Source organism: Pseudophryne corroboree, chromosome 5 (genome assembly GCF_028390025.1).
Source record: "Pseudophryne corroboree isolate aPseCor3 chromosome 5, aPseCor3.hap2, whole genome shotgun sequence".
NCBI lineage: Eukaryota > Metazoa > Chordata > Amphibia > Anura > Myobatrachidae > Pseudophryne > Pseudophryne corroboree.
In genome coordinates this window covers 656,451,171-656,473,832 of record NC_086448.1, presented here as the reverse complement: position 1 = coordinate 656,473,832, position 22,662 = coordinate 656,451,171, and the positions used below count along the sequence as shown (strand labels likewise).

At 45.9% G+C, this 22,662-nt stretch overlaps 1 protein-coding gene across 1 annotated transcript in view; it reads left to right on the top strand.

The window, feature by feature from the left end:
* The window catches only part of PRKDC (protein kinase, DNA-activated, catalytic subunit), an 836,940-nt gene that overhangs the window by 356,637 nt on the left and 457,641 nt on the right, over window positions 1-22,662 (top strand). Inside the window, exons 31-32 of the mRNA XM_063923695.1 lie at window positions 1,662-1,910; window positions 7,392-7,618. Coding sequence (XP_063779765.1) covers window positions 1,662-1,910; window positions 7,392-7,618 — 476 coding nt within the window. The remainder of the gene's footprint in view (window positions 1-1,661; window positions 1,911-7,391; window positions 7,619-22,662) is intronic.

The following is a 22,662-nucleotide window of genomic DNA, read 5'->3' as shown; positions in this document are numbered from 1 at the left end:
TGTCGGGCAATAAAAAGGATAAGATCTTGAGTTAGGTCAGTTCTCGCTCCATGGGACTAGAATTTAGTTTTGAATACTTTGATGTCGCCTCCGTTTGAACCGTTACAGGCTATTTTGATGAAATTATTACCATGGAAAGTAGTGTTACTGATAGCCATCTCGTCAGCCAGAAGAGTTGGTGAATTGCAGGCTCTGTGGTCGGAAGAACATTTTCTGGAAAGAAATTAAGGTAGAGTTGTTCTGAGAACCAATCCAAATTGTCTGCCTAAAGTTGTTTCAGAATTCCATTTGAATCAGGACATTGGACATTGTGTTACCTTCTTTCTATCCACAACCACATAATGAGGAGGAAGAAAGGATGCATACTTTGGATCTAACAAGAGCAATCTCGATTTACTTGGAGGGAGTTAGTTTCGGAAGACAAAGCATTTGTTTGTGCTACATTCAGGAGCAAAGAAGGGTGAGAAACTCACTAAGCAAACCATTTACAGATGAATTAAAGAACTTTTAACGTTTGCTTATGAAGAAAGTAGTTGTGGAGTTCCAGAGGAAGTAAAGACACACTCTATCAGGGTTGTGGCAACTTCTTGGGCTAAGAAGGCTTGAGTGTCAGCAAAGGACATATGTGCAGCCGCTACCTTGTAATCGATACATACGTTCTCATTATGCACTGGATGTTGTAGATGCCCACTTTGGAAAACATATCCTTGAGGGGGCATTAGAATAAATAATATTAGTATTCAGCATTGAACCAAGGTCTCTTGTGTGTTCTGTTACCCTCCCTATATTGAGCGTTGGTATAACCCAGATTAATGGCTGCCATGAAGTAGCACAGGAGAAAAAAACAAATTCTACTTACCGATAATTTCGTTTCTTCAAGATACTTCATGGCAGCCTACAATATACCCTCCCTTAGTAAGTTTTTTCGTAGGAACTGGTAGTAGGAGACACTCAAAAGACTAAGGAGGAAGGGGAGGAGTGGCACTACATACCCAGAGTGGGCGGTCCCTAATTATTGAAAAAACTCCCTGTCTAGTGTTAGGAAATGGGATACAATCCCCAGAGTAATGGCTGCCATAAAGTATATTGAACAAACAAAATTATTGATAAGTATAATTTGCTTTTTTATCTTCTTAAAAGAAAAAAAAAAAAAAACCTTGGAGAGTATTATATTGGGAGGGGTGGGGAGCTCATCTGTCCACCATCACTTGTAACTGAATTTGCAGTGGTTCATTTTATTTAGGTATTGCACTATTATTTAATACACCGTTTTTTTGTTGGGGGTGGGGAGAGGGTAGGTTACATTATTGTAATGCTTCCCATAAGCACATTTTTTCTGCTTCAATCGTAGCTAGTGATCTCTTAGTTATTGGTGCATGTTTGTCATACTGAATATTTCAAGTCCAGAACGGAGACTTTTGTTCAATAATTACTTAAATGTATTATTGCTCATTGTTATTGGACCTGTTTTCTCTGCATAGTCATTTCTCAAGTTTATCATATTAGTTTTGTGTACGGATTGTTCAGTTGTAAGGCAGTTTGATGAGTTCTTTATGAAATTTACTCAAAAGTGTTCTGTTACAGATGTAGATTTTTATGACATTTTCCCAAATGTCTTTCAATTTTGTTTGCTCATTTCCAAATATCCTTGTTTGTTTCAGATAATAAATCCCCATCTGACTGGGTAGAGGGCATCATTAAGAAAGATGGGGTGACTTTCTTTGTTAAAAAGTTTGAAGGTGGCGGTGCTGAGGAACGCTGTGGCATCTTGCACCTTGCTACACTTCATGAGCTGGACGAGTCCTTCAGCTTACGAGCTGTGGTTCAGTGGATGGACATGTTTCTTGCAGCTCTGGACTGTTATAACACATTTATCGGAATGCGTGTTGTGAAGCCACAAACATTGCTAGGTGAGGAAATGGTCTTTTTAAGTTCATGATTTATTTGTTTTATTAGTCAATTAACTTATTTTAGTCTTTAAAATATTGTTCTTCTTACGTCCTTCTGCTAACTCAAAGGGAAAGCAGGACCTATTTCTATCAGGATAAAAGGTTAACAACTTACTAACATTGTCTTCATTGTGGCTTTATTTGGGCAAAAAAAGAGAAAAAAGTATTTTACATAAAGGTGCATTAGGGATTATTGTCATTTTACAGTTAAAATATTTTGTTTTATAATTTCATTAAATACTCCCAAAACAGCTGTCCCATATGATTAAAGCCTAATACTCAAAAGTGGTTATAAATGTCTCTCTCTCTCTGTCCCGTGTGGACTAGTGGCATGAACAGTAGATTAACATCCTGACCGTAAAGCTGGGTACACATTAGACGATATATCAGTCGTTCGTTCCGGAGTGAATCGGAACTATGTGTTGGCCATATCGTCTAGTGTATAAAGCCAACTGCGTGCTCCTGCGGGTCGTTCCCTGGGTCGCCGTATCGGGTGTACTGCACGCCCAATGGGGCGTTCCTGGCAACGTCATGCATTCTAAATGTAAAGTATATTTCTCCGGCAGGGTCCACAGGTTATCCACAGGATAACAATGGGATATGATGAAGCGACAGTAGATTTGCACCAATCGGTCAAAGCTTTCCGGCCTCCCAGCATGCAATGGCCCGTCCATATATCTCCACCTCTTGGCTCAGGCAAATCAGTTTTTTGTTTGATGTGGCAGGAGCCGGACCATGGTCAGAGGGCTGCTGGTTTTTAGCTTTATTTTTTTTTTTTATAGTCTTACTATTTTTCTGAGCAATCTTCATAAACAGCGTCTTATACGTACCTTAGAGTTGCTCCAACAACTCTCCGCCGGGTCGCGACAACGCTTACCCACGAGTTCAGTGCTGTTTCGGCGAGTGTCTGTATTTGATATACTAGCAGGTCCATCAGACGTTACCAGGCTGTGGCCAGAGCACGGGTAGGGTAAGGTAAGGCATCGGTTCAGCTTAGTAGGGGAATACGGACGCAGCTGCACTGTTTTGGGAGGAGACTACCAAACAGTCGCTGACGTGGCTGCCACCTCGGGTGCACCAGCGCTAGGCCTTATGGATCATAGGCTCCAGGAATAGTATGAGGCCGCGATCCCTAGGGTTGATGTCGGCAGTGTGGAGTCAGATGCTCTCCTGGTCACCCCTCCCCCCGGTTCATGACCAGTTTCCTCCGAGTCTCCCGCCATGAACTGTTTCCCGCTTCCGTCTCGGACGCTGTACACGAGGGGACCCAGTCGCAGCATAGGCGGCTGTATGACTGGTGACTGGTGTTCACTATAGGCTCATGGAGCGGCAGTGTATACTAGTAGCGTCTGGATCCACTCAGCGTTTGCGAACGTATTGATCGGTTCTGGAAGCGAGGTGACTCTCCCTGTATCCCAATCTACTGAGTACGAGTAATACAGCACTAAGTCTCTACCTTTTGAGTATGAATAGTTAGATAAGTGCCTATTGCAATATGAGTCTGTATACATATACTGTTTCTTTTGCAATGCGTCTGAATACGGTAGATCTGTTTAAACATGATTCAGAAATATGTTCTCCTACATACTTGAAATGTAGTTGTAGTTGATAATGTGCTCATATTGCTTTTTATACTAATGTATAACATGTGACTGACTGGTAGTGTGATTGCTGACTTCACTATATTCTGTCAGTTTTTTTTCTATTCCGATCCTCAATGCTTGGGTAGGGTCGGATTGTATGTCACTTTAAAAAGCTTAAAATGATTACAGTCACAAATTGTGTAGTACACTGTGAAAGGATAATTCCTCCAACTCCTGTACCGGGGATAGGTTACACGATTAACCCTTACATGTAGCTTCCCACCTGTGGTGTATCACTTTCAGCAGCCTGTGGTAAGTAAAGCTTCATCCTCACAGGCTACACATGGTTCAGACGAGGATTCATCGGAGGATGAAAGCTCAATTAATTCTACTTCGGCATACGAAGAAGAGGAGGAAAGTCTCAGCTCAGTGGATATAGCTGAGTTAATTAAAGCAATGAAAGACATTCAATCCTTAGAGGATTCAGCAGAGCCTGTGTTAAAAACCAAGGCATCTGTGTTTAAATGTCCCAAAACCGTTAAGACTGAGTTTCCAGGGTCAGATCAGCTGACTGAAATCATGGAAGAGGCTTGGGCTATGCCTAATAAAAAGTTTAAAATTCCTAAGAAATGGAATTCCAATAATCCTTTTCCAGCTGGGGATTGTTTAAAAAGGGAGGTGGCTCCTAAAGTAGATACGCATGTGATTCGATTAGTGCGAAAATCTTCTTTACCTTTGCCTTCAACATCATTAAATGGTGTCACGGATAGGAGAGTGGATAGTGCTCTAAAAACCATTTTTTCCCTGTCTGGGCTTCAGCTTGGATGGCAAAGGCAGTGGCTGCCTGGGCTGATGCATTGGAGGGGGATTTTTCAATAGCATCTACAGAGCAAAAATCCCATATAGCACATATGAAACAGGCTGCAATGGTTTTGGAAGAAGCAGCATTGGATATGGGTACTATTGCCTCCAGGGCATCAGCTTCAACAATAGCTGCTTTTAGAGCAGTTTGGCTACGTACGGGGAAAGCTGACTCAGAATCTAAGAAATATTTGGAATCTTTGCCCTTTTCTGGAGATATTCTGTTTGGTAAAGAATTGACAAATATTTTGGAGTCAGAAGCAGACTCCAAGAAAGTAAAGTTTCCTTCCACATACAATTTCAAACCTAAAGTTCCGGCTTTTCGGCCCTTTCGGTCTCAAGAAAAAGCTAAAGGTAAAAGTGATAGTAGGCAGTCCCAATACAACAAGTCTGGTAAGACTAAAAAGCATTGGGCTACCAGAGGACCGGTTGTAAAAACAGATAAGCCATCAGCCTGACGGTGCGGGCCTCCACCTGTTGGATCCCAGGGTGGGGTGCCGACTTCTTAAGTTCACACAGATCTGGCAGCAGTCTACAACAGATGCCTGGGTGCAGGAAGCGGTATCTCTAGGTTATGCTTTTCCCTTCAAGAAGCACCCTCCTCTATGGTTTTTTTGTACCAGCACGTTTCGGGTAGAGACGAAGGCCAGGGCTTTGCAAGAGGCAGTTCAGAAATTGCTTCAGTCAGGAGTAGTCATTCCAGTTCCTCATGAGGACATGGGTTTACTCCAACCTGGTTTTAGTTCAGAAGCCAAATGGGTCATTTCGGCCCATTATCAATCTCAAAGTGCTGAACAAATAAATTTAGGAACCCCGGTTTTACATGGAGACTTTACGTTGCATCATTTTGGCCGTGGAGCCAGGGGATTATATGGTATCTTTTGGATATACAGGATGCTTACCTACATGTTCCTACAGCACTGTCCCATCAGTGCTACCTCAGGTTCGCTATCCTCCAACAGCATTTTCAGTTCCATGCCCTACCTTTTGGGTTAGCCACAGCCCCCAGAGTATTTACCAAGATTATGGTGGTAATTGCAGCTTATCTCCGCCAGCAGGGGATAAGAATTTTTCCATACCTTGACGACATTTTAATCCTGGCACACTCGTAGGAATTGCTCCTATGTCATCTGCAACAGACAATAACGTGTCTGCAGAAGCACGGGTGGCTCATAAATTGGTCAAAAACGTCTCTGGTTCCGTCACAGCAGATTACTCACTTGGGGGCTGTACTGGATTCAAGTCTTCAGAGAGTAATGTTACCTCTAAACAAGATATCCAAGGTTCAGTCAAGGATTCAGGACTTGCTACACAGTCAAAAGGTATCCATTCACGCAGCAATGCGTTTTATGGGTTTGACTCCACCATGTCAACATTCGACATGGTGGAGTATGCACAATTTCACTTGAGGCCTCTGAAGCGTCTGATTCTTGCCAAATGGAATGGGTTGCATAAGACGATAAAAAACACAGACTATGGTTCTTACGATAGAAGAAGTTCATTAGCCTTGTGGCTACAGACATCCCATCTGGACAAGGGGAGTCCCTTTAGGAAATCAGATTGGGAAATTCTGACGACAGATGCCAGTCGCCAGGGCTGGGGAGCAGTACCAGGAAGGTTGTGTTTCCAGAGGCAATAGACCGAGGAAGAAGGTTGCCTGCCAATAAATATATTGGAACTTTGAGCCATATACATGGCACTGATTCAGGCAAAGGACATTCTTCGGGGTAAAACCAGTCCAGATCCGTTCAGACAATGCAACGGCAGTAGCGCACCTCAACCATCAGGGAGGAACTCGCAGCTGAAAAGTGATGAAGGAGGTAAGTCACATACTAAAGTGGGCAGAACTTCATCACCCAGCCTTGACCGCAGTGTTCGTTCCGGGAGTCCTAAACTGGGAAGCGGACTTTCTCAGTCAACACGCCATTCATGCAAGTGAATGGGCTCTACATCCGGAGGTCTTCCAGACTCTAGTAGACAAGTGGGGGTTGCCTGAGAGAGATCTCATTGCATCCCATCTGAACAACAAAGTACTTGCATACGGATCAAGAACAAAGGATCCCAGAGCGTTCTTTGTGGATGTTTGGTCTACGTTTATTTCACTGAGTACTGCCTCAGAATCAAAATATATAGGTATCCTGATGAAGTGGAGTTATCCATGAAACGTTGATTTCTCAAAACTGGTGTCAGAGCGGTGATTTATTATTCATAAGTGCTGCACAGAGGAAACGTTAAATGAAGCTAACACTGATGTGGAAGGCAGTACGGGCACCCGGATAAGTATAGTTACATTATTGGGACAGCTGATGCAACATTATATATATATATATATATATATATATATATATATATATATATATATATATATATATATATATAGTTTATGTTCCCCATATTATATATTTTTTTAGGGATGAATTTTCTGTATTTTTAGCCTGCTCTAAAGATTTTAATTAATCTTCTATCTGTGGTTTTAGTAGTATAACTGTTTTTTTACTGGTGTGCTTAGTAATAAATTGTCAAAATATTTTAATATATTTTTGGTCTCCCAAATTTTGTGACACCATTGGTCGCTTAGAAACGCCTTATCCACCTTCCTATATATATATATATATATATATATATATATATATATATATATATATATATATATATATATATATATATATATATAATGTGTGCGTGTAAGGCTGTCAAAAACTAAATGGACCATTGCAATAGTTTCTTATTCCGCATAATATATGTAAACGGGTGTCACTCGTTATACCTGCTGTCTGGAACCCGGCGCTCAGCATACCGGTGCCAGGATCACGACCGCCGGGATACCGACAACTATTCTCCCTCTGGAGGGAGAATAAATAGCGTGGCGAATGCATCAAGCCCGCAATGGGCTCATTTACGCTTGCCGGCGCCGGGATCCCGAAAGCCGACCAATCATAGTACACCCATGTAAACTTTGTAGATGAATTTACAGCCTCCTGCCTGTCCTTTTCCATAGACCCATCAGAAAAGTCATCCTTTCTTAGAGCATTACACTTCTTCATCAATCATCTTTCCATGGAGGATATCACTGCAGCACAAACCTGCTTCAAAGTGGGATCCAAATCCAGTTTATTCAGTCCACAAGAGAGAGAGGAGTACAACAACAGCAAATGCACAATTATTGTGCGGATCATGGAGTTTGTAACTATGATTTTGGAGAGTTGCAAGCCGGATTTTCAGAAGGTGAGCACTTCATTAACATTCATTGTTTAAACACTTTTGCATTAAACCATACATGAAAATGTAAAGCAGTTGTTGACACATACAAAATTTAGATTACTAATTTTCTAGCGACCACAACCACTAGTGTCATTGTGATTTAAAACCATTTAGGGCAAGATGCAATTGCTTTTCCCCCCTCCCGCACCAGTTTGAGCCTGCCGGCAACTGTTCTTTGGGTGGCGAGCTGAAAAGTGTGAAAAAATACATATTTGGGTGCCCAAACGAAACTTTTTGCACATTAGTTTTGCCCACTGCTATGGGCGCAATATGTGCGATATAAAATAGATCAATTAAATATTGCCTTGCGATCTCCGATAACTTTAGACGGGAGATCGGGCGCGATATCACAATTGAATCTGGCTGTACTAAGATGTTTATCAATGACATGTTCACAATAGCATAGCAATTTACTAATGTATTAGGAGTAAACTTAACAGTTTAAAATTGTTAGCTATACTCCTATTCAGGTGATAAGGTTCCTGACGGATTTTTGGCTCATGTTCTCTACACTGGCATTGTAGCAAATATTTTGAAGCACAGCATCCACTTGTGCATAAGCGGAACACAATCTATGCAATTATTTGAAAGTTCATATGTGAACATATACAGTGCATCCGGAAAGTATTCACAGTGCTTCACTTTTTCCACATTTTGCTGTGTTACAGCCTTATTCCAAAATGGAATAAATTTCATTTTCTGCAGCGGGGTACACTGGGTTACACAGGGAATAACATCAGGGGGTGTAGAGTAGGATCTTGATCCGAGGCACCAACAGGCTAAAAGCTTTGACTGTTCCCAGAATGCATAGCGCCGCCTCCTCTATAACCCCGCCTCCGTGCACAGGAGCTCAGTTTTGTAGTTGGTGCCTGTAGTGCAGGTAGACAACAGGCAGGGCTGCTCCAAGTAGCCCTCAGAAGAGCTTTTTTAAGTGAAATTTGAAGACTTCAAGGGCTGCAGCAGAGACACTGTTAGTGTTAGATGTCAGTCAGACATCTCCTGCTGCAACTCCATCACCTCCCCCAGCGTCGCTGTATACTCCCGCACCCTGGTTGCTGGGTACTTACAGTGGAGGCTCCGGTTTTCATCAGTCAGACACACACACCACCGAAGTTCTCCAGGATCGCGTGGCCGCACTTAGGAAGGAGGTAAGTGGGTCCCCCAGACGGTACTGCGATCTGGCGCAGCTGGTGGGAGGCGGGCCGAACGCGCTGGTGTGGGCACTGTGTCAGTACAGGGACACCACTAGACCACCAGGGCAGGGGCACAGGTCGGTTTTACTAAAAAACGTTTGTTATATGGCCCACAGTATCCGGTGGTGAAGTCCAGCAAGGGGATAAGGCCCTGACCTGTAGGCCCTCCCCCCGCCCCAGGGCGCCATTTAGAGTAAATGTTCCCGCCCTGGAGCTGCATCTCTCTCTCCCTCACTCCCTGTCAGCGTTTGGGCGCCATTTCCACAAGCTGAGCTGATTCAGGGACTGTTTGGGCAAATCCTCCTCTGTAAAGCCGCCTGCATGTTAGCGCTGTGCATTTTACAAGACACTTAAGTATTCTATGTCTGCTGACAGTGGTAGTTAAGAAACAGTGCATTTAGTCAGGGTTATATAGTACAAGTACCCTGTGATATACATTACATCCAGTATTTACTGTGCATTGATATACAGATGGGTCCACGGTTATCTTGACTAGTGTTCTCAGCTGCATTACAATACAGAGTACAATACAGCAGGGTATTAAGTCATTACAGCAGGAGATTATGTCCGACTTGCCAGTCTCCGTTAATCCTATTAAAGGTCAAGATAAATGTGGACCCATCTGTATCTATTGATTGTAGAGCTGTACTTAGTATTACTTTGTATTGCCAGTCCAGTGCAGTTTTATTGCATGTCCTAATTTCTGCATTGTACATGTGACTGTGTGTGTGCATATATAGCTGCTGCGTGACTTCCATTTCGTGTATCTCACTCAGATTGCTATCCCTATATTCTGTACACTGGGGTGGCTAAGTGCTTCTGGGTTACTGTTTAATATAGGCGTTTCACAGGATATACTTGCTGTGTATTTTTCTCTGTGATTTTCAGTCACCATATACCTCCTGAATTTTCTATCTGTGCTAATACACTGCACAGGGGGTTCTTGTTAAGGTATTAGGCTGCTGATATTGTACTGGGTTGCCTGTGAATTGTGCTTTCAGATAGGTCAGCTACAAGGGGCGATGGAACTGGGGCTGATCCCACATTGCGTGGCGGTGGCGCTGCAGACACATTAGAGGAAAACATAGCAGCAGAGGGTTCATGTTCAGGGGGTTCCCTGCCCCCCAGTGGAACTGTAGAATGGGGGTTCATAACGTCCCACCTTGGGTTACTTTCTCCACGTTATTAAGTACGCTGGTAACTAGACTTGCGCCCCCTATGGGACCTCATGTGCCGGTACAACCGCTTATGGTCCCTGCGGCTAATCCGCCATGGGCAGATCACCTGTCCACTCAGTTACAGCAATTGAACCACTCACTGACTAAACAGAAGTCTACCCCTCGCCCGCCTAAGACGAAGGGGTCCTCTAAGCGGGCCATTGCTTCCTCACAATCCACTCACGTCCCAGACACCTCGTCTGATGAGGATGGCGTATATACTGACCCCACAGATACTGATCCAGATACTTCTGATGGGGAATCGGTCTCTCAGGTGGATGTTCCTGACTTTATTGGAGGTTATCAGGCTCATTCTTCATATTACTGATGACCCAGAGCCTGATGCTACCTCTAAGAAACCAGACAGATTTAAACGTCAGAAGTTTATTAAACTAGTTTTACCTCATTCTGACCATTTAGTTGACATACTGTACGTCAGGAATCCTGGGAAAATCCAGGAAAGAAATTCACACCTCACAAGAAGATGCTGGCTCGCTATCCCCTCGCTGCGGAGCTAAGTAAAAATTGGGAAACACCCCCGCCAGTGGATTTGCAAGTGGCACGGCTGGTGGTGTCCTCAGCTCTGCCTGTCACTACCGTCACTTCTCTGAAAGAACCAACTGATAAGCGTGTGGAGGGTTGTTTAAAAGCGATTTACACCCTAGCGGGGGCTGTGCATCGGCCCACTATTGCAGCGACATGGGCTGCAGAGGCTATTGAAGCATGGGCTCAGGAGGTGGAAGCAGAGCTGCCTTCCAACTTTTCTGATAATGCTAGACAATGCCTTTCATATATTGTCACAGCCTCTCATTACATTGAGGAGGTGGCTTCTGATGCCGGTATTCTGGCGGCCAAGGCTTCTACTACGTTCATTTTGGCTCGCCGGATTTTATGGTTGCGATCCTGGTCTGTGGATCTGGATTCAAAGAAAACCCTGGAGGTGCTCCCTTTTAAGGGAGACATTCTTTTTGGAGAGGACCTCAACAAGATAGTGGCTGACTTTAGCTTCTGCTGAAACAGCGTGTCTACCAAGTACTGCTCCTTCGGTGCCGAAGGTTAAGAGTACTTCCTTTCACTCCTTTTGTCCGTCAGGAAAAGCAAAAGGTCAGGCGTACCCGAAACAGGCTCGCACTTCCAAAACCTCTAAGCACAAACCTAAACGTGCCTGGGCTGCCCGGCAACCTGCTTCCAAAACTGACAAGCCTGCTGCATGATGGGGCGGGCCTCCCTCTGGGGAACCCCAGGGTGGGAGGCCGACTTCTAGGGTTTACCCAGGAATGGTTGATGACTACTTCCGACGCCTGGGTACGGGAAGTCGTCACTCACGGTTAAGCCGTATCCTTCAAGAATCGTCCCCCTCATCGATTTTGCCTGACAGAAGTCCCTTCGGATCAGGCGAAGGCAAAAACTCTTCATTCAGTGGTACAGTCCCTCCTGGACACAGGAGTGGTGGTACATGTGCCTCTGGCTCAGAGGCAAGGGGTACTATTCACCACTGTTCCTAGTCCAGAAACCGAATGGGTCCTCTCGGCCCATTCTCAACCTCAAGTCCTTGAACAAATTTGTGAGAGTCTCCAAGTTTCGTATGGAAACTCTTAACTCTATTGTTCTGGCCTTGGAGCCCGAGGACTATATTGTCTCCCTGGACATTCAGGATGCTTACCTGCATATTCCTATTGCAATATCGCGTCAGGAGTACCTGAGGTTTGCTGTGGGCAACCTCCATTATTAATTTTGGGCTTTACCTTTTGGTTTGACCACGGCCCCGCGAGTCTTCACCAAGGTCATGGCGGTAATGACAGCTGTACTCCACCGTCAAGGGGTCAGGATCCTCCCGTCTCTGGACGATTTGTTGATCCTGGCGAATTCCCCAGAAATTCTCCTACGCCATCTGGTTATGTCGCTCCAGTTTCTGCTAGCCCACGGTGGCTCATCAACTGGAAGAAATCTTCCCTGGTCCCTGCTCAGACCATGGTGCACCTGGGGGCGTTGTTGGACACTCGCAACCAGCGATTGTTCTTGTCTCAGGAGAAGGTCCTGAATTTCAGGACAGGATTCGATGCTTCCTATCTCGTCCGCAAGTGTCGATACATTCGGCGGTGCAAGTGCTAGGTCTCATGGTGTCAACTTTCGACATGGTGGAGTATGCTCAATTCCATTCCCGCCCTCTGCAGAAATTGATTTTTGCCGAGTGGGATGGCCTGCCTCACCGGATCAGGTCTCACATGATCTCCTTGTCTCCGGAGGTCCGTCTGTCACTCAGCTGGTGGCTGCAGGACCAACGATTGAGCAGGGGTCATGCCTTCTTGATCTCCAACTGGGTCCTTTTGACTACGGATGCCAGTCTGAGAGGTTGGGATGTGGTGTTGGAACAACACTCCCTTCAGGGTCAGTGGACCAAGGAAGAGGCTATCCTCCTGACAAACATTCTGGAACTGCGGGCGGTGTTTAATGCTCTGAACCTGGCCCAGCATTTACTACAGAACAGACTTGTTCAAGTACAGTCGGACAACGCCACCACGGTGGCGTACATAAATCGTCAAGGCAGCACCCGAAGCAGGCAATGAGGGAAGTATCAAGAATTCTTCAGTGGGCAGAACGTCATCTGCCAGCCATATCGGCAGTGTTCATTCCGGGGGTCCTAAACTGGGAAGCGGATTTCCTCAGCCATCAGGACGTACATGCCGGAAAGTGGAGACTCCATCCAGACGTATTTCAACTCCTAGTGGACAAGTGGGGCCTCCCAGATGTGGACCTGATGGCGTCTCGACACAATCACAAGGTTCTGGTCTTCGGAGCAAGGACAAGGGATCCTCAAGCAGCGTTCGTGGATGCTCTGGCAATTCCATGGAACTTTTGGCTGCCATACGTGTTCCCTCCGGTGTCACTCCTGCCCAGAGGAAGTTCAAGCAAGAAGGAGGAATCCTATTTCTGATCGCTCCAGCGTGGCCCAGACGACATTGGTTCCCAGACCTTCAGGGTATTTTGTTAGAGCATCCTCTTTTTCTTCTACAATGACCAGACCTCCTCGTTCAGGCCCTTGTGTTTACCAGGATTTGGCCCATCTTGCTTTGACGGCGTGGCTCTTTAAGCATCTGTACTGAGGGCCAAAGGTTTTTCTGAGGCGGTCATTCAGACTATGTTGAAGGCCCGTAAGCCGGCTTCTGCTCTGATTTACCATAGGGTCTTGAATTCTTACTTTGCTTGGTGTGCATCTAACAATCATGACGCTTACAAGTTTAGTACGACAAAAATTTTGGCCTTTCTCTGGCTGGGTCCACAGGATTATCCACAGGATAACATTGGGATATTGTCGAGCGACAGCGAAAATGGCACCAACACGGTCACGAGCTTTCTGGCCTCCCAGGATGCATTGGGGCCTCCACTATATAGTCCCGCCCACTGACTCAGTCAGATCAGTTTTTTTGCTTGGTGCGGCAGGAAGCCGCATGGTCACAGGGCTGCTGTGAAAGCAGCCTTAAGTTTTCATTACTTTATTTTTATAGACTTACTGTTTTGGTTTTTTGAGCGACTTCTCTTAACAGCGTCTTAAACGCATATTAGAAAGAGTCGCTCCAACAACTCCCCACCGGGCCGCAACAACGCTAACCTTCGGGTATCAGTGCTGTCTCGACGGGCGTCTGTGTCGGATGTTCTAGCAGGTCCAGCAGACGTAACCAGGCTGTGGCCGGAGCATGGGGAGACGGTGAGTCTATGGACTTCCTCTTACTAGAGGGGTCAGGACACAGCTACACTGATTTGGTGGAGACTACAAACAGTGTGTTGATGCGCCGAACATCCCGGTGTGACAGCGCTACGCTCTGGGGATCATAGGTGCCAGGACTAGGTGAGGCCGCGATCCTGGGAGTTTAAGTCAGCGGGGGTTTCAGACGCTCTCCTGGCCTCCGAGTTCATGGCCAGTTCCCGCGTGTCTCTCGTTTCATTAACTGAATGACCTCACTTCCGGCTCAGACGCTACCACGAGGGTACTCGGTCGCAGCTGAGACGCTGCGGTTGTGTACACTGGATATAAACCCGCCCAGACCGAGTCGCAGGCCTTTAGTGTCTGCATACAAGTGGAAGTCGCTCAGCGTCCGTGTCCGTTGGTGAGCGTCCATGTCCGTTATCCGTTACCAAGAGCGGCAGTGTACACCAGTAGCGTCTGAATCCACTCAGCGTCTTACGAGCGTATTTGCTTGGATATGGAAGTGAGGTGAGTCTCCCTGTATCCCGCTCTCTGGAGGCAGGGTATACAGTACTAAAAATTCTCTCTACTTCTTAGTATGCATTGTTAATTTTTTAGTACCTTTTGCATATGAGACCTGTATATTACTGTGTTTTCTGCATGTTATGTTGAAATTAGAACCAGTTAAAACAGAAGTACAATTTCCTACTTATGTTTAAGTTATTATGGAAGTTGTATTCTCATATGACAATGTCTAATGCTTTAACATGTGACTGACTGCTAGCATGTGTGCTGACTTTTCTGTGTAATGTCATTCCTGTTCTGACCCTCAAATCAGGTGCACTATGGTCAGATTGATCTCACCTCTATATACTGACATATAGGGTGTTTTTCAGTCACAAAGTGTGTAGTCGATAACAGGTTAATACCATGTCTATGAGCGGCAAAAGTGATGAGGAGAATTTACCAAGCACTCCTATAACCCTAACATGCTTATCTTGTAAGTCAGGGGTAATTGATATGAATCAATTGGTCACTTATGAGGGTTTGTGTGCAAACTGTTTCGCTTTTCAGCGAAGTAAAAAACAGGAGTTAGTTCAATCTCCAGTAGAGCCACCATGGAATATGTTCGCAAAGACTCTGTCTTCAATAGCGGACAGGTTAGCTCCGGTAGCACCACCTCAAGGGTTAGGTTACACTATGAACCCATACATGCAGCTCCCTTCCTATGGTTTGGTTCCAGTAGCCTCTACAAGCAACCAAGGGGCAGGTAAGACTAAGACAGATACGTCTGTATGGCAGACTACACAAGATGATACATCGGATGATGATGCGGAAACAATAGATTCAACTCCGTATGATGATCAGTCGCAGAGCTTTAGTTCAGAAGATGTAGCTGAACTACTTAATGCCGTGAAGGCTGTGCTTTCTTTGGAAGAGCCAGCCAAGACAGCGTTAAAAGCAAAAGCACCTGTATTTAAACGAACAAAATCAGTGAAAGCTGAATTTCCAGCGTCAGATGAGTTGACGGAAATGATGGATGAGTCTTGGGCAGCGCCCAGTAAAAAGTATAAGATTCCTAAAAGATGGGATTCTTATTATCCATTTCTTGCTGGGGATTGTTCGAAGAGAGAAGTTCCTCCAAAAGTAGATGCACATGTTCTGCGACTCGTGCATAAATCTGCTTTACCACTGTCATCTACTTAATTGAATGATGTCAGAGACAGAAGGGTAGAGAGCCTATTGGAAAATATTTTTTCTCTTTTAGGAGCAGTGGTAAGACCTGCTATGGCTTCGGCCTGGGTAGCAAAGGCTATGGGCGAATGGATAGAGGAACTGGAGAACAGCATCCCTTCTCCTACTGGGGAGCAAGAGGATCGTTTTTGCCGTTTAAGACAATCTGCCCAGTATTTGGAAGAAGCAGCAATTGATGTAGGTACAGTTGCTTCTAAAGCTTCAGCCTTGACAGTAGTCGCTCGTCGAGCAATTTGGCTACGTACCTGGAAGACAGATGCGGACTCCAAGAAAGAATTGGAAGCATTGCCTTTTGTGGGTAATATATTATTTGGAAAACCTTTATCGGATATCCTAGAATCAGAGGCTGAATCGAAAAAGGTCAGATTTCCGGCTGTTTATAACCCTAAGTCCAAGGGTTTAAAATTTCGCTCATTTCGCTGGCAAAGCATAGCAAAAGCTAAAGAGGAGCCTAAACAACCCCAGTTTAAATCCAGGGGTAGGAAGCAGTGGGCTAGCAAAAAGCCAGCTTCCAAACCTGAAAAGAAACCCTCAGCCTGAAGAGACGGGCCTTCGCCTGGAGGATTCCAGGGTTGGGGGCCGACTCCTTCAATTTGCACACATATGGCAACAGTCAACAGCAGATGCCTGGGTGCAGAAGGTAGTATATCAGGGGTATGGGTTCCCATTCAGGAGGCAGCCTCCTCAAAGATTTTTTTGCACCAGCCCGTCTCGTATAGAGTCGAAGGCCAGTGCCCTGCAAGAAGCAGTCCAAAAATGACTGCAGTCAGGTGTGATTGTCCCAGTACCTCCATCACAAAAGGGACAGGGGTATTACTCCAGTCTATTTCTAATCCAGAAACCAAATGGGTCATATCGACCAATTCTAAATCTGAAAATGTTGAACAAATACATATGGATCCCGAAGTTCCACGTGGAGACGTTACGCTCCATAATGTTGGCTATGGAATCGGGAGACTACATGGTATCTCTGGATGTACGGGATGCTTAATTACATGTGCCTATAGCACTGTCACATCAGTGTTACCTCAGGTTTGCCATCCTCCAGGAACATTTCCAGTTCCAAGCTCTGCCTTTCGGGCTAGCTACAGCACCCAGGGTGTTTACCATTATCATGGTGGTTATGGCAGCTTGTCTGCGCAAGCAGGGGATAAGAATATTCCCATACTTCGACGACCTGTTAATCTTAGCACAATCGCAAGATTTACTGTTGAGCCATCTTCAACAGACGATAGTTAGTTTGTTTACAGAGACACGGGTGGCTCATAAATTGGGAGAAGTCGTCCCTGAATCCGTCACAGCGGATGGTTCATTTGGGGGCCATATTGGATTCAGACCTACAGAAAGTTCTTTTACCAGAGAAAAAGATAGTCAAGGTGCGGGTCATGGCTCAGGAAGTGTTGCAAGCCCAGACAATGTCAGTCCATGCAGCAATGCGACTGTTGGGTCTGATGGTATCAACCTTCGACATGGTGGAATATTCGCAATTCCACTCCAGACCATTGCAGCACCTTATTCTGACCGAATGGAACGGAAATCATCAGATAAAGAAACAGATGATAAAGATTCCAGTAAAGGTAAAAAGGTCTCTAGCGTGGTGGCTACAGACAGACCATTTAAACAAGGGGAGACCCTTTTGGATAAAAGAGTGGCAAGTCCTGACAACAGATGCCAGCCTGCAAGGCTGGGGGGCGGTACTCGGAAGCCTGTGGTTCCAGGGAAAATGGACCGCAAGGGAAAGTCGCCTGCCGATAAATCTGTTGGAGATAAGGGCCGTTTACTTGGCTCTAGCTCAGGCAAAGGACAATCTACAAGGAAGACAAGTCCAGATCCGCTCAGACAATGCGACGGCAGTAGCATACCTCAATCATCAAGGAGGAACTCACAGCAAGAGTCTGAAGGAGGAAGTAACTCCCATTCTAAAATGGGCAGAACTCCATCTCCCGGCATTGTCAGCAGTATTTGTCCCGGGTGTACTAAATTGGGAAGCGGATTTTCTCAGTTGGCACACCATTCAGGAAACCGAATGGGCACTACACCCAGAAGTGTTTCAGACACTGGTGAACAGATGGGGTCTACCGGAGATAGACCTTATGGCGTCTCGTCTAAACAACAAAGTTCTGAGGTACGGATCAAGAACAAGGGACCCAGGAGCGGTCCTGGTAGACGCACTGTCAGTAGAATGGAGGTTTCAGCTGGCATATCTGTTCCCTCCAATATCTCTGTTACCCAGAGTAGTGAGAAAGATAAAACAGGCAAAAGGAGCAATCATTCTAATAGCTCCAGCTTGGCCAAGAAGGCATTGGTACACAGATCTGTTGAGAATGTCTGTGGAAGCACCGATGCTGCTCCCTCAACGTCCAGATCTGTTAATGCAGGGTCCTTGTTATCACAGTCATCTGGATCGCCTGTCTTTGACGGCGTGGCTGTTGAAACCTCTATCTTAGAGGCTAAAGGATTTTCAAAGCAAGTAATCCAAACCATGCTTAGAGCAAGAAAGCCTTCTTCGGCCCGTGTGTATCATAGAATATGGCAAGCCTATATTCTCTGGTGTACTGGAAAAAATTACAATCCAAGATCTTTTAAAGTAGCTAGGATTTTGGATTTCCTGCAGGCAGGATTGGATAAAGGGTTGAAAGTTGCTTCCTTGATGGTTCAAGTCTCAGCGTTAACTGTATGGTTTCAGCAGAAGATTGCTGATTTACAGGATGTACGTACATTTTTCCAAGGAGTAGTACATATTCAACCTCCATTTGTTCCTCCTGCAGCTCCCTGGGATTTGAATTTAGTTCTTAAATTTCTCCAGGGTCCTTTGTTTGAACCACTTGAGAGAGCAGATCTTAAGTGGTTTACGGTTAAAGTTCTTTTTTTACTGGCAATGGCGTCAGCCAGAAGAGTGTCAGATTTAGGAGCATTATCATGTAAGTCTCCTTTCCTAAGTTTTTTTCCAGACAGAGCAGTTCTCAGAATGAGATCTAGCTATCTTCCAAAGGTGGTATCAAAGTTTCACCTGAATGAAGAAATTGTAGTCCCAGCTTTTCAGATATCGGGACTATCTGCAGGAGAAGCGTCGCTGGACGTGGTCCGGGCTTTAAGAATCTACATAGATCGTACTGGTGCCATCAGGAAAACAGATTCTCTCTTCATTCTCTACGGATTCCATAGGAGAGGTTGGCCTGCTAGTAAACGGACGCTGGCGAGATGTTTCCGAATGGTAATCTCAGAAGCTTATTCTCATGCAGATCTCCCTATTCCGGCTAATGTCTCTGCACACTCTACACGTAAGGTAGATCCTTCTTGGGCAGCACAGCAGGGTGCTTCAGCAGAACAGATATGTAGGGCAGCCACATGGTCTTCCATAAACAGATTCATCAGACATTATGCCTTGGATACTTTTGCCTCTCATGACGCAGACTTCGGGTGAAAGGTCCTCCTGTGCAATCAGGAGCGTCCCCACCACTAAAATGGCTTTGGGAATCCCAATGTTATCCTGTGGATAATCCTGTGGACCCAGCCAGAGAAATATACGTTATGGTAAGAACTTACCGTTGATAACGTGATTTCTCTTATGTCCACAGGTATCCACAGGGATCCCACCCTGACGCATCTGATTTGAGGATCTAGACAATCACTAAACCTCTTCCTTCTTGTATGGAAGGGTGTGCATGTGTGTTCTTATCGCCTGTACAGGTCTCTACCTAATGTTCCTGCCTAAAATCGCTGTGAAAAGAACTGATTTGACTGAGTCAGTGGGCGGGACTATATAGTGGAGGCCCCAATGCATCCTGGGAGGCCAGAAAGCTCGTGATTGTGTTGGTGCCATTTTCTCTGTCGCTCGACAATATCCCAATGTTATCCTGTGGACATAAGAGAAATCACGTTATCAACGGTAAGTTCTTACCATAACGTATATTTCTACAACAGGGCCTGGACTTGGGCCTTCGTCTGGCTTCCATCAAGGTTCATATTTCTGCCTTGTCTGTTTGGTTTCAGAGAAAAATTGCCACTCTGCCTGATGTTCATACATTCACTCAGGGTGTGTTACGGATTCAACCTCCTTACATCCCATCTGTGGCCCCTTGGGATTTGTCAGTGGTTCTAGAGGCATTACAAGAGTGTCCGTTTGAGCATTTGAATCTGCAGACCTTAAGTGGCTTTCCCTTAAGGTATTGTTTCTACTGGCTATTGCCTCTGCTAGACGGGTGTTGAATTTGGGTGCCTTGTCTTTTAGGTCCCCCTATCTGATTTTTCACCGTGACCGGGCGGTTCTTAGGACACGTCCTGGGTACCTACCTAAGGTGGTGTCTTCTTTCCACCTTAACCAAGAGATTGTGGTTCCGGCCTTTGTCTCTCCTGAATTGTCTTCCAAAGAGCGGTTTTTGGATGTGGTACGGGCTCTACGTATCTATGTGAAGAGGATAGCTCCCATCAGAAAGTCTGATTCTCTCTTTGTACTGTTTGGTTTTCACAAATGTGGCTAGCCTGCTAACAAGCAGACCTTGGCCAGATGGATTATAATGGTGATTGCACATGCTTATGTACAGGCTGGCCTTCCAGCTCCTGCTACCATCAAAGACCATTATTCTCTGTCTGTTGGACCTTCTTGGGCGGCCCGCCGTGGTGTGACCATTAAATATTTTGTGCAAGGCAGCTACGTGGTTCTCAGTGAACACGTTCATAAGGTTCTATGCCTTTGATACATCCGGCTTCCAGGATGCTTCTTTTGGACGCCGGGTTCTTGTGCCCGCTACAGTGCGTCCCCTCCCATGAGGAACTGCTTTAGGACATCCCCGATGTTGTTATACATTGTGGAACCCAGTGTACCTCGCTGCAGAAAACGAGATTTATGGTAAAAACTTACCGTTGTTAAATCTCATTCTGCGAGGTACACTGGGTACCACAGGGCGCCCACCCTGATGCACTTAGCTTTTTTGGGTTTGTATGGCATTAGCCGCTGACACCTTCTCCTGTCGTGAGAATGTGGTGTATGTGGCTACTAACGGTTGTCGTCTCTTTCTCTGACGTCCTAAGTGGATGCTGGGGACTCTGTCAGGACCATGGGGATTAGCGGCTCCGCAGGAGACAGGGCACAAAAATAAAAGCTTTAGGACTAGGTGGTGTGCACTGGCTCCTCCCCCTATGACCCTCCTCCAAGCCTCAGTTAGGTTTTTGTGCCCGGCCGAGAAGGGTGCAATCTAGGTGGCTCTCCTAAAGAGCTGCTTAGAATAAAAGTTTGTTAGGTTTTTTATTTTCAGTGAGTCCTGCTGGCAACAGGCTCACTGCATCGAGGGACTAAGGGGAGAAGAAGTGAACTCACCTGCGTGCAGGATGGATTGGCTTCTTAGGCTACTGGACACTAGCTCCAGAGGGACGATCACAGGTACAGCCTGGATGGGTCACCGGAGCCGCGCCGCCGGCCCCCTTACAGATGCTGAAGAGAGAAGAGGTCCAGAAATCGGCGGCTGAAGACTTCCCAGTCTTCTTAAGGTAGCGCACAGCACTGCAGCTGTGCGCCATTGCTCTCAGCACACTTCACACCGCGGTCACTGAGGGTGCAGGGCGCTGGGGGGTGCGCCCTGGGCAGCAATGTAATTACCTTTACTGGCTAAAAATACATCTCATATAGCCCCTGGGCTATATGGATGTATTTAACCCCTGCCAGGATTACAGAAAAAACCGGGAGAAGAGCCCGCCGTGAAGGGGGCGGGGCCTATCTCCTCGGCACACAGCGCCATTTTGCCCACACAGATCCGCTGGTGGGAAGGCTCCCAGGCTCTCCCCTGCACTGCACTACAGAAACAGGGTTAAAACAGAGAGGGGAGGCATATTTTGGCGATATAAATATATATTAAGCTGCTATAAGGGAAAACACTTACTATAAGGTTGTCCCTGTATAATTATAGCGCCTTGGTGTGTGCTGGCAAACTCTCCCTCTGTCTCCCCAAAGGGCTAGTGGGGTCCTGTCCTCTATCAGAGCATTCCCTGTGTGTGGGCTGTGTCGGTACGTGTGTGTCGACAGGTATGAGGACGATGTTGGTGGAGGCGGAGCAATTGCCTGTAATGGGATGTCACCCCCTAGGGAGTCGACACCGGAATGGATGGCTTTATTTATGGAATTACGTGATAGTGTCAACACGCTACAAGGTCGGTTGACGATATGAGACGGCCGGCAAACCAATTAGTACCTGTCCAGGCGTCTCAAACACCGTCAGGGGCTTTAAAACGCCCATTACCTCAGTCGGTCGACATAGACACAGACACGGACACTGACTCCAGTGTCGACGGTGAAGAAACAAATGTATTTTCCAGTAGGGCCACACGTTACATAATCACGGCAATGAAGGAGGCGTTACATATTCTGATACTACAAGTACCAAAAAAATGGGTATTATGTGGGGTGTGAAAAAAAAACTACCTGTAGTTTTTCCTGAATCAGATAAATTGATTGAAGTGTGTGATGAAGCGTGGGTTACCCCCGATAGGAAGTGCTAATTTCAAAGAAGTTATTGGCATTATACCCTTTCCCGCCAGAGGTTAGGGCGCGCTGGGAAACACCCCCTAGGGTAGATAAGGCGCTCACACGCTTATCAAAACAAGTGGCGTTACCGTCTCCTGATACGGCCGCCCTCAAAGATCCAGCTGATAGGAGGCTGGAAAATACTCTAAAAAGTATATACACACATACTGATGTTATACTGCGACCAGCATCGCCCCAGCATGGATGTGCAGTGCTGGGGGGGTTTGGTCGGAATCTCTGACTGAAAATATTGATACCCTTGACAGGGACAGTATTTTATTGACTATAGAGCATTTAAAGGATGCATTTCTATATATGCGTGATGCACAGAGGGATATTTGCACTCTGGCATCAAGAGTAAGTGCGATGTCCATTTCTGCCAGAAGATGTTTATGGACACGACAGTGGTCAGGTGATGCGGATTCCAAACGGCACATGGAAGTATTGCCGTATAAAGGGGAGGAGTTATTTGGGGTCGGTCTATCGGACCTGGTGGCCACGGCAACAGCTGGAAAATCCACCTTTTTTATCCCAAGTCACCTCTCAGCAGAAAAAGACACCGTCTTTTCAGCCTCAGTCCTTTCGTCCCCATAAGGGCAAGCGGGCAAAAGGCCAGTCATATCTGCCCCGGGGTAGAGGAA